Source organism: Ochotona curzoniae, unplaced genomic scaffold, assembly GCF_017591425.1.
Source record: "Ochotona curzoniae isolate NIBS_2020 unplaced genomic scaffold, NIBS_Ocur_1.0 contig_3520, whole genome shotgun sequence".
Taxonomy (NCBI): Eukaryota; Metazoa; Chordata; class Mammalia; order Lagomorpha; family Ochotonidae; genus Ochotona; species Ochotona curzoniae.
In genome coordinates this window covers 23,340,732-23,353,936 of record NW_024465894.1, presented here as the reverse complement: position 1 = coordinate 23,353,936, position 13,205 = coordinate 23,340,732, and the positions used below count along the sequence as shown (strand labels likewise).

At 38.8% G+C, this 13,205-nt stretch overlaps 1 protein-coding gene across 1 annotated transcript in view; it reads left to right on the top strand.

Annotated features, from left to right (window-relative positions):
* Positions 1-13,205, top strand: part of MACROD2 (mono-ADP ribosylhydrolase 2) — a 1,602,185-nt gene that overhangs the window by 1,448,645 nt on the left and 140,335 nt on the right. The window contains exon 10 of the mRNA XM_040981268.1: positions 12,701-12,745. Within this exon, the coding sequence (XP_040837202.1) occupies positions 12,701-12,745 (45 nt within the window). The remainder of the gene's footprint in view (positions 1-12,700; positions 12,746-13,205) is intronic.

Genomic DNA, 13,205 nt, shown 5'->3' with positions numbered 1-13,205 from the left:
GGAAGCGATTCTGGCAGTTAGTGGGTAGATATTAGAGTTGTGGTTGAATATTTCTCAAGCCACAGGACATTCCCAAAACACATGGCAATCACACGTATATACTGAGGACCTCTGTGGAGCCAAACCACCCTTCTCTTGGCTGCTTGAGAAACTCAGAGTCTTTGCCTGTAGATGGAGTGTGTTGTGTGATTCTCCAAGCTGACACTTTATTCTAGCTTTTGTAGATGGATGTGCAACCCATACTCTGAGCTTGACTCTTTGCTTCCTGGTCTCATACGTGGTGCTCTCTTAGTCTAGACTTCTGGATTTATGCTATTACTTTGTACTCTTAATTTTCTATATGTTGGCCTCCGTGAACTATTTGCTTGCCCACCCAAGCCCAAAATTTGCCCAATTCTCCAAGCCCCAGCACATTCACTGTGTCATTCATGTAGTATGGCCCATCCCCTTAGAATAGTCTCAGAATGTTATGATTAACTGGTTATAGGCATGAGAGAGTTAATGAATCAATGTGGAGGCAAAAGCTTCTAAAGCAAAGAAGAACAAATTCATTAATTACTTGCTACATACCTCCAGCAAAGCTCACTACTTGATTAATGATTTTCATTTTTCTCACTGACCATTGGTTGGTAAAATTGCCTTGTGAGCGTTTACAAATATTTAAGTTTTAGAAAGCTTCAAATTCCTACGGAGTCATTTATAACTCCAACTGATTGATTGATCATATAAACACCTGTGATCAGAAAATGTCCATCCATTAATCTTTAAAATTTAAGCCTGAAGGCAATGAAATTCATCGATATTTTTCGTCTGGGAAATGTATATAGCTTATACAATAACTTGTGTCAACTTCATAGTAGTGGGATATCATTATTGTATAACTTTTAAATAACAACTGCCTAAAAAATGTAGCAAGATGGGAAATACATTCCAAAATGCAAATTATGTCATTTCAAACATGGCACCTGTCTGTAAGAAGATTTGCTTTATAAAGAAAAGCACATTCATCTTTATGATAATTACTTAACTATTTTAAATGTATAATTAAATTGTCCCTCTCTTGATAGACATCACAGTAATGAGGTAATTGACACATGAATATTTGAGGACATCTGTCAAATATAACATGTCGTAAACCTGAGACTATTGGAAGAAAATTCAATACTTTAACCATGAGATTAAGAAATAGTTCACAATATAACGCATATTTCTGACAACTGTTAAATTAATAGTAGATAAAATTTATTGCTAAGAATCATAAATAAGTATATAAAATATAAACATTGCTAAAGATGTTTTTAATCTTAAATACAGATTTTCTTTGTGCATTATAACTCAAATAATTCAAATAAAAAATTCGAGTCTATTCTGAATTTGAAAATTATACCTTAACACCATGTTTAACAAATGTAAATGTTTGTCTAAATTGTGTTATATTGAAAGAATTACAGATATGCTATCAGTTTATTTGAGCATTTAAACATGATTAGATTTCACATATCTTAACAGTGACAGAAATAGATAATGCTGAAAAAGTCTATCTTAACAGAATTATAAAGAAAATCCAAAATTTAGCTTTTGATGCACATTTTTATATCTCCAATATATACCTATTATCCCATAAACAAATAAAAAATCTTCTTAATGATTCCTAGTGAATTTGGCCTGTTTATAATCTTGCAAATATGCAACAAATGCTATTGATATGAATGTCTTTCATTCATGCTCTTCTCCATTGATTTATATTATTTGTTTCTGTCTATCCAAACAGCATAAATACTCCAAGGCAGTCTTGATTGGGATTTATATTATTTCTTCTTTGAATTCTCTTTTGTCTCACCAGTGAAAAAGTAAGAGAACAGAGACTTTTTTGAGTTCCAATACCAATACAAAACCTCAAAAATGCTAAACTTATACATTTATATGTATGTATGCACACTTTATAATCACCTACTATATTATAATTGCTAGGTAATTATAAAGTAAATTAAAACCTAAAAAGTGAGATAGTAATGAAACTGTTGCATGAAAAATCATTTTCCTCAGAAATCAGAAGTATTGTTGACATGAATAAATACAGTAGGATGGTGTCTTTCATATGCTTTCCAACTTACTACAATAAGGAAAGAATGCCCTCTCCCCAAAACCTAAAAATTATGTCCTCTACAGATATTCACATTTTTAAATTACCTGCATGTTCTATTTTTAAAAATGTTCATTTTATCTCTTTTTCATTTCTCGTGTTCTGATATGTTTATCTCAGTTGCTTTTCTGTCAACTAATAAATATTTGTAGTATTGCTGCTATGCCCCGAAGGCTTTTATTACTGCTACACTTAACACACAGTGATGATTTGCTTGCAGAAGGAAATATTGTACAAAGAGTTGGAATACAATATTAGAAAAATAATCAAGTATAACATTTGGTTATTTTGTCCAGAGATTTGCAGGCAAATGTATGTGCAGACCAGGTTGCTTAGGGCAACTTTCATGAAAAAAATGTGGACTTGCAGTAATCTTTAAAAGATGGACTAGAGAAATGTTGAGCATCATATCAGCAATGTGTTTTGATTGCAATTTGTGAATCCACGATTGACAAATGTTAATATTCCTGCTCCTGTAATAGGCGATTGGGACTAGAGTAACATGACACATTGTATATGGAGGTTCCTGATGTACAGTGTATGACCTTGCATACCCAGTGGGGACCACTTTTGAATATTCAGCTCTTCCTGTGGTAGTGTTCGATTTTACAGTCCTCTCTCACATGCTGGGTAGCAGGAGCAGGTGTAGCTCTCAGTTGATTCTGAGATCACAAAGGAAAGCAAGTGACATTTCAGTGTATTGAGTCAGTAGCCTATGAGATTTGATCAGTTCAAGATATTAAATGTGTTTTTAACTCAATTATATTTTGCCATTATGATGGATTTATCAGCATGTAACATAATAGTAAATCAAGGTTCATCTGTGTTTAAAAAGAACCCGTTCAGCTCATGACTTCTGGATAGGCCTTCCAACAACAACAAATTCCATGGCCTGTGTTCATTATTTTCTTTCTGGAGAGAATTAGTGGGCAGGTCGGAGGGTGGGGGGAAACTAATAAAAGTAAAAAATCAATTGTCTAAAGTCACATCGTTGGAAGTGTTTGATCTTCCTTCCGTGCAGTGCTTTTTCTCATAGTAACCCTGAAAGCATGCCCAATATTTTGAAGCTATTTCTGTGCCATCAAGGCCACAAATGTTTTATCTGCTAGAGCTCTGAAATAGTGCTAAAGTACCCAAAATGCTGGTGCTCTCCAATCATGTGACCTATCCTCATGTCCTTTTTGCTTACCCTTCTCACCTCCCTGGCCGTCCTTTACCCCAAGAGTACTAACTCTTGGAAGGCAACAGCTTGAAGGCAGTGTGGATAATAGTGTGAGTGAATTTCTGAGAGAGGGAACTGACAATTTGGAACCTGAGACAGTCAAAGGGTTTGTAGTCAGAAGAAATTATTTCTTTTTCTTTTACGATTATTCATTTGAAAGGCACAGTTACACACACAGACACACACACACACAGAGTAGAAGGAGAGAAAGGGAGTGAAAAACAGAGACAGAGAGGAGAATTTCCACCTTCTGGTTCACTTTCCAAACAGCCATAATGGCCAGGACTGTGTCATGCTGAAACCAAGAGCCCAGAGCTCCTTTCATGTTTCTTACGGGGATGCAAGGGCCCAAACACCCCAGCTCTCAGGTGCATCCCAGGGAGCTGAATCAGAAATGGAGTCTGCAGGAATTGAATGAAAGCCCGTATGGGATGCTGACACTGTAGCTTAACCTACTGTTGCTATGCGACAGTGCTGACATCACAAGAAATAATTTCTAATCATATTATAACTACCCAAGGATTGCATAGCTTGGTATGCAATATAAATATACATTTTCCTTGCTTCAGTTTTATCATGTGTGGATGTCACAATGAGCCAATTCTAACTATAAGGAGCAAATTTAAACTAATAGTCAGTTAGCATCATAAATTTTGAACATCTATGTTTACTTCTTGTGAAAAAAATGTTAAAGTAATTCAATTTTTGCAGTAGTCCTTAAAAACACATAACTTCTTATTACAAAAACAGTACGGGTTTGTAGTAAAAATCAGATAAGCATAAAGAAGAATTACAAACCATTCTTTGTCCTAATATTCAGTGATGAATTTTGTTTCTTATCCTTCTGGTCCCTGGACATGTATAAAACAAAACTCAGCCCGAGACTCGTTGTTTGTCACTTAGCACAACCTGTGAGCGTCTTTATCACATTATCGTCTTCTTCCATAGCGTGTTTTTGATCGTCTCACAATTAGCTCAAAACCATATGATTGAAAATTGGAATCATTTCTGCAAAGTATTCTGTATTTCTCTATAAATCATTATTTTGGAAAACTACCTCTACAGATAAATATTGACATCATCACCATTAAAAAACTTTTTTTTAAAAAAAGAAATAGAATTACTTTTTTAAAAATGCACAGAGAAACAAGATGTTTTTTACTGGCAATGGTCAGATCAGCCAGGGTATTTCAGTGCGCAAGAATGTGAACAACTCACAGCTTTAGAAATTACCATTCTGGAGACAAAAATACAAACAGCAACTCTTAGTCGTGTGCAATCTGCATTTACATTCCCATGCAGACCCTCACCCATGGGTCACATTTTCATGTTGCCAGGCAGTCGCTTCCACATGAGAAGGAGGGTGACTAACTGGTAACAATGTGCATATTTTTTTATTAGTGCAGATTATTCTTTCTTTCCAACTACTTATCTCAAAATCTCTTAGATGATAGCACTAATCATATCCTTTGCATAATTTTACTGTTTTTTTTTTTCGTATTGATTTGTAAGGATTCTTTTTACACTATCAATCCCTTCAGTTATATGCTGCAAATAATCTACCATTTCATCACTTGGTTTTGTAGTATTATTGTTTTGTTTTCATAACAAAGTGAAGGGGGAGAAAGGTGAAAGAAAACTAGTTTTGAAAAGAATAGGGCAAAGGAAGCAGAGAGGAACCAAAGAAAGAAGGAAGAGCAGGAGGGAGGAAAGAAGAAGGGGAGAGGTAAGTAAGAAAAGAAAGGATTTTTTAAAATGAAGAGTAAAGTAACCCTTTTATAGATTAATGAAGTTAAAAACAAAAAAATTCAAAATAAAAAGTCCTTCACTTTAAGCCTGTGAGCTTGACCCCAGAGGAAACCGATCCCCTTGTAAATGGGCTCTCTCAGCAATACTCCTCAGAAATGTTTATGCAGAAATAATCTGCCTTCTCATTTGCCAAGCCTGGCAGATAGGAAAAATGGTTCCTAAAGATGTCTATATCCTGGACATATGCATGCTAGGTGTCTTGGCAAGGGCCAGCAGGATGGACTGAAATCAGCAGGGATTTTACATGGGTGTGGTCCATGTCATTACCAGGGTGCTTATAACCAGAAGGTGGTAGGGGAGAAGAGAGGCAGCGAGGGCCATGACCAAGGACAAATGTTCAAAGACATCATTCCCTTTGAAGGTGGGGGCAGGGCGAGCTGAGGCATGTGGAAAGCCCCCAGACTGTGGCAAACCAAGGAAGCAGTCTGCCTGTGACCTTTCAGGAGCAAATGCGTCTCTGTCAATAAGTGGATTTTAAACTCGTCGGCCCCATACAGGACGTCTCTGCACTTAGGGATTTATTGCAGTAGCATTGGAAAATGAATACCTTAGCAGTCCTCAGGTAAGTAAAAGAAACATAAGAAAAGGCCCAAGTCTGAATTGCACTTTTGTAATTTTCCAAATGACACATTCAGTGTACAGGGGAAAAAAAAAAAGCACATGGCACACAAATTAAGAGTTTTCCATAATTATGAATATTTACGGGGACATGGCGCATCTGTGCATGTATAATGTGCAAATCACATCAGTGTTCAGAACTCTCAAGACATGCTCCCTGAAATGTGACATAAATGAGTTAACCGCTTGCTTAGGAAATGGGTGCTAACCATTTCCACTTTGATGGGCCTCAAAGGCTACAAACACATTTTGCCTTCAATGAAAATCCAGTGAAGTGTTGCTGTAACTAAGCAACCTGAATGTAGGAGCAGGCAGCAGGCAGAGCCAGAGAGCAATCTGTCCCCTGACAAGGGGTGAGTATGCAGTGAGTGGAGCAAATGCTGATAAACAGGGCAACAGATAAAGGCCTGGGAACATGAGCCTTGACTAAGCAGAGTTTGATCTCATTAGGAAGTTCTGGAGGAATAAGACATGATTACATGATACTTGAAAAAGGGAGGATTTTATAGATGTCCACTGAAAAAATCCCAGGAGGGTGCTTTGCTAAAGCTCTGCAGATATTCACAGGGGAGACCACTTTCTGTCTTTTAGTTTAATTGAAAACATTGAGGCAAATGCAGGGAAAATTTTTTTTTATCAGATAGCAGATGAATGAGATAATTTGTAATAAACCACACATATAAGAATAAAAAGTGGAGGAATGACACGTTCTCAGTCTGTGTTCTAGTGTGTGTTCAGGGATAGCTTCTGCCCCCAGCCCTGTGTCTTTGGAGAGTTGGCAGTCTCACCTCCTTGCTATTCATTCCATAATCCATAGCCATCTCCTGGCTGTCTCTGCCTTTCTACTGTCCCTGTCCTCGTGGAAGTTCTTAGAACCTCTCGGAGCAGGTAAGCATGCTTCCAGGACCAAGAGCACATTTCATCGCAGGATTTCACATGCTCCCCCAGATCTCCGCTGTAGTTGGCCAGGCTTTAGTCCTCACAGCCTTTTCACTCATCTTTCAGAACATGTACTTAGCCATTTGTTGGAGTTAGTGTCACACTTATATACAATGTTAGGCAACTACCCTCCCCTCTTTGTTAAGTCTCACAAGAAGCTGTAAGAGTTCTTTTATCTTCCCTAGTACATGGATATTTTGAGAAAGAGTTTTGTATATTAAAAAACTTAATTTCTCCACATATACAAATAGTTTTCAATAGCCCCTAATAATGAAATGCTAAAAAGATAGGGAGAGACTAAGAAGTTTGTGGAAGAAATTGAATCCTGGGCCCAGTATGGTAGCGTAGTGGTTAATGTCCTCGTCTTACATGCTCCGGGATCCCATATGGAATCCAGTTTTAATCCCGGCGACCCTGCCTCCCATCCAGCTCCCTGTCTGTGGCCTGGAATGTAGTCTAGGATGGCCCAAAGCTTTGAGACCCTGCACCCATGTGGGAGATCAGGAGAAAGCTCCTGGCTCCTGGCTTCAGATCGGCACAGCACCGGCCGTTGCGGCTGCTTGGGGAGTGAACCATTGGAAGGAAGATCTTCCTCTCTGTCTCTCCTCCTCTCTGCACATCCACCTTTCCAATGAAAACAGATAAATCTTTAAAAAGAAAGAAAGAAATTGAATCCTACAGGAAAAGACTTGAGAGTCCATGAAATGACAGCATGATTGTATAAGTGATATTCTTGGCAGACATGTCCGTTTCTGGGGATGGCTCTGAAATACTGACCAGGAGAGTATGAACGGTTCCCGTGGCAATGGGGAGGATGGTTTCCCCTCTCCTCCCCCCAGGCCAGTTGTTGGCCACTGAAGCTAATCTCTATTCCTGTGCCCATCTCTCAGATGGTCTACAGCTCCTGGCCATGAGCCATGGTGATCCTGCCATCCTACTGCCATGCTACAGTTCAAAGACAGATAGGATGATTAAGTCAAAAATCACTTAACCTTAGCTCTACCTGCTATCAAAGCAGATGGATTAGATATTATTCAAATGAGGTTAGACACTCCTTTGGGACATGACTTCGAATTCATAGCTGTTTTACTCAGTACATTTGTGAAGGTACTGCCTATAGTCAACTGCTTCCAAAAAACCCAGATATTTTGAGAAACTAGCTACTTTTCACACATTTTTATCAGAATAAGAACTTTAGTCATGTTTGTATATTTTATGCAGAACTCAGCAGTCTAATCTCACAGAGAGGCACGCTGTGTATAAAACCAGCATCCATTATGAAATTAACATCAAAGAGGCCCCTTAAGATGAAATGGAGCTTTTAGCCAGTGTATGGTCCAAGCCCGGGAAAGGAAGGGGATTTTCTGGAATTGGCATTCCTGAACACACAGAACAATACCGGCTGACGGATTGTTCTCAGTTTTGAAATGGTATTAGTGTCAATGTGGCTAGAAACCTTTATTTCATTTTTGCCCTCTAATGCAGAAGTATGATGCCTGAAGAACCGTCTAGAACAGCAGCTCTGTGTCCACACTCCATCAGTCCCCTAACTGTTTCCAAGTTCTGGATGCCAGAGCTCCTTATCTCCTCAGGCTATCATATATTTTTTTTTTAAATATTGCCTTTTTTCTTCTCCTGGATTTGTTGGGAAAAGTTATTGGTGCAAATTTCCTGCATATTTTAGGTACAAATATGAGTTAAACATGCACATTATATGAAATAATGTCCAATCAAAAGAAACTTCATTAATATGTAACAGCACATTAGATGCACCTAAGTATCCATATGCTTGTTTTTAATATAAATGCTTCTAAAATACAGAGGCAAGTAATGGGTGTGTGGCAGCATGATTTAGATGATGTTTAAAATATTCACCTCCCATATCAGAGTGTCTGGGGACAACTCGCAGCCATACTTCTGATTCCCACATCATGCTGATGCATTTCCTGGAAGGAAGCAGGTCATGGCTCGAGTCCTTAGGCCTACGTCATCTATAGCGAAGACCTGCATTGAGTGCTGAGTTCCCGTGTTTGACCTGGCCCAGATGTGGTTGTTGCAGGTACATGGGGATAAACCACTGGGTTGAATATTCTCCCTATTTTTGGCTCTGCCTACCTTTCAAATATAAATAGGGAAATCATTTTGAAAGAATAATAAAATATTAGCCAAAATGTTAAAGAGAAGATTGTGAGTCACCCCTTTGAAGTGGCTTAATCACTCCGTCACTGGTCAGGATAAAGTTTCAGTGCCTCAAGGTACTGTGTCAGAGAGGTAGCACTGAAATGAACTACTGGAGCTGGCCATCTGTGCTCCTCCCTGGAGCCCTGTGGAGTTGGTTTTATCTTTTCTGAAAGCATCCTGATGGTTCCCATCCGTGTGTTTAGCCAAATGCTTTTCCCTCCGCTTGAGTGTGATCACACTTAGTTTGAATTCCCCCCAAAAGCAAAACCTAAAACAAAAAATCCAGGCAGAAGTGATTTCTTTGGGAGGTGATCCGAGGAAACCGCACTAGGGAATTCGGAACGTGAGAGAGGGAAGGGAAGGAAGGCACCCGGTTGAGTCATGTCAGCCACCGCTGCGTCTCTGGCGTAGAGTCCCGGAGAGCAAAAGCAAGCAGTTCAGGAAGCGCACGTTGAGCATGCTGCCTTGCTTCAGTGCCCGCAGAAGCAAGAGCGGCAGGGTGCTTCCATGGAAATCTTGTCAGCCATGTGTGAATTGCTGATCCACGGATGATATGAATTCCTTGCTGCTTCTTGAGTGGAAACCAACAGTCAAAAGAAACTTTTAAACAAATAGTCCCAGGAGCTATGATGCTTGGCAGTTGTCTCCCAGATGCATGTTTTATCATTTAGTCACCTCTTAGATAAGTGCTGGGTATTGACGAAGATCAGTTATTATATTATTATGCAGTGGAAATGGGAACATTTCTTTCACTTGAAATTTTAGACTTGCAAACTTTGCAAAAAGTAAACTTTTCTACTATCTAAATGCTTGAGAATTTAGTGATTTTCTACATGATTTTTTTTACCTTTCATTCTTTCTATGAATAAAATAGGAAGGAAGAATACTTATTTCTTAGAAATATCATCTTAGAAAATCACTATCTCCCTTCACTGATACTTCCCTAAATGTAAAACATTTAGACAGAACTTATTCTCTACAAAGTTCTAAAATCTCTATGACAACAGACTGTCTGAAATCTCAGAGGGGCCTGAAAAGACTCTCCCATGATTTCTGAGGGAAAATAAAGGATGAGTCAAAATTTCCTTCGCTTTTCACTCATAGTTGGAAGCCTATTGCACATTATGCAAGCTTTTGTATCTGGGGCTGTAGGAAACACCAAGATTAATTTGGCACTTAATGCGTGTGGACATGTCATGGGGAAAGTAAGATATGCTCGTGGGTTTCAATATGCTGTACAGAGCAGCCAGGGCCATTCTGAAGGTTCCAGAGGATCGACATGTCTTCCAGTGAGGCTACTTGGAGTCTTCTGGGCAAACATGGCTTTGGAGCTAGTATTTGAACTTTGCAGCTGCATGGATAATGTCATGTCTTAGTATTGTTCCTCTGTGTAGACCTACCTTTTTCACTTGAAGGTAGACGTAATTAAACTATCAACTTCCTAAGGGACTTACATTTAGCATTTAATGCTATCACAATAGCTATCCTAGTTCTGTACATGGCTTTAGTCATTTAATCATAATAACTCAGGGTAGTAAGCATTGCTAGTAACCCACTTTCAAGCTGGTGAACCTGAAGGTTATGGAGATTGGATCATTTCTCCAAGATCACATTCCTAGCGATTGAGTAAATGAAGCAACTACTAGGGAGCTTTGCCCAAAACATCCTTGACTTTTCTACACAGAAGGCAGTATGAACTTGATACAGTAAAAGTTACAACACAATGCATTAAAACTTAGAAAAAGCTATGGTTCCTGAACTTGTCCTTGAAGTATGGAGGTGAATGGAGATGGAGATGGGTATTTTTAGCAGGACCAAAGCCTGAAAAAGACTGAAGGGGACTTAGAAAATAGAAGAATCAAGGGTTGTCCTCCCTGAAGGTGTCAGCACAAGTGTAACAGACGTGGTGAAACAAACAAGTGGTCAGTACAAGATATTGTTGGTTTCAAGTGTTCCTAGGAAGAGTATAGACTTCCCTCATTAGCCAGATGGCAGCCACTTTAGAATAGTGGACTGATGAAATCTGGGTTTTAAGATTGATTTGTCAACCACAAGTAAAAGAAATGAGAATGATGAGTGAAGAATGGTTAGAAAACTACTAAAGTAAAGGTTGACGGTGTGAATTTGGATGGCACCACAGTGATGAGAGGAGCGAATGTGGAAATGGACAAGTTTTGGCCCTGAGTGACAGTGATATCTATCCAGGCTGTTGTCATGGAACAAGCACAGACTGAGTGGCTTGTAAACAATTTACCCATCATTGTTTTAAAGGGCCAAAATTCAAGGTCAAGGTGTTGGATGGTGTGAAAGCTGATGGAGGCTGTCTTCCTCATGGACATCGGCCTTCTCCTTGTGTCATTTTATGATAGAAGGTGCAGAAGTTCTCTTTTGGACCCTTGATTAGGACGCTAATCTTGTTCATCATGTTCCCACCTTACGATCTCATCACACAAAGGTCTCCCTTGTGGTTTAGGTTTTCAACTTAGGAACTAGGGGTCACACGAACATTCAGAACCGAGTGCTAGATGGCAAGAACATCCAAGGGAAGAGATGACAATGTGTTGAGAGTTCAAGTGCATCATCTACAAAGCAGAAGAATCAGATGTCTAATTAAAAATAATTATTTTGAGAGATGAGGTGCGTTTAATGGAAGAGATACCACTGGAGGGAGGCCCTGGAAGCCCCCAGTTTGTGACTGGGATTTATGTGAGCATCAAAGCAGTAATTTTCACAGTACAGTGCAGGGAACCTACACCTGTTGTTTGCCTGTTACCAAATTATGATATCCACGAAAACATGAGGTGAGCATACATATGCTAAAAATGTGACAAATGTGGGCCCAGCACGATAGCCTTGTGGGTAAAAAGTCCTTGCCTTTCATTCCTGGGATCCCATATGAGCGCCAGTTTGTGTCTAGGCTGCACCACTGCCTGCCCATGGCCTGGAAAACCAGTCAAGGATGGCCCAAAGCTTTAGGAATTTATACCTAAACAGGAGACCTGGAGGAGGCTCCTGGCTTCAGATCGTCTCAGCTCCAGATATTGCAGCCATTTGGGGAGTAAGCCAGTGGATGGAAGACCTTTCTGTCTCTCCTTCTCTCTGTAAATCTACCTATCCAATAAAAATAAACAACAAATGTGGCAAATGTGTCATTTAAACTCAGTGAATTTTGATTGTTATTGTTATACCCCAGATTATCAAATACAACTTCAATAAGTAATTATTGAGAGTTATGATTATAGTTTTTAAAAAGCAAATATAAAACCTACATGTGAAGTTATGCTGCAATGGGTATACATTAACTCAGCATACTAGTAAAATGTTCTCTTTTCTATTGAACTTTGCCTTATTATTATTTTTTTTGTTTCATTTTTTGTTTGGCAGTATGCTATTTTTTCTGCACCTGTCACAGTACACTACAGACTAGGGGAATTATGAACAATAGAAATTTATTTGGCCCATGATTCTGGAGGCTGGACTCCAAAAGCACAGTACCAGGATCTGGTAGGGGCCTTCACAGGCATTAGAATAAGGTGGAAGTGCAAATGTGGGTTAAATCGGGGAATCACTCCCCTGATACCTATCTCAAGCCTGGGGTAGAAGAATTGAGCACTTCATGATGGGAAGGTCCTCTGGATCTAATATCTTGTCAATGGCCCCAGCTCTGCATGAGTGTTAAGTTCCGATTAAGTCTGGTAGAGGATATTCAAACCACAGCATGACATAGAATGATGGTGTTTCCAGCTTTCTTCTTAGCCTTTCTTTGTTTTTTTCCTATCTTTTAATAGATGATAATAATGAAGAAGAAGATGTGGACATGAAAGAAGATTCAGGTATTTTGAATTCTTATTTTGCTACTTGAGGGTGAACAAGGGTCATTTTTACTGCCTACGTTGTGCTCTCAAGTTCTTTTTTCCTTTTTTTTTTTCAAAATACGGTTAAGAAAACAGGAAAGTAGGGTCCATATTACAAATTAAAGGAATAAAGTTGTGCTAATACTTTAATCTAATATTTACTACATTATTAGTGAATCTGTTTACATTTCATTTTGGGTTTCCAGACAGTTAAGATAAAAGAGGAATATGGTGTTGCAGTTAATAAAGATGTGTAACCATCACTCCCACAACTTAGTGGCTTTAAAAAAAAATCACTTAGTTTGCTTATATATTCTGAAGATATAATTTTAAAAAGTGAATAAATAAGACAGTAAAAAAACTCAAAACAACAAAAGTATAAAGCATGTAATTGTTCTGTTTCTCACAGTCTGGCCCTTAGCAGGAGCTGCAGTGATTC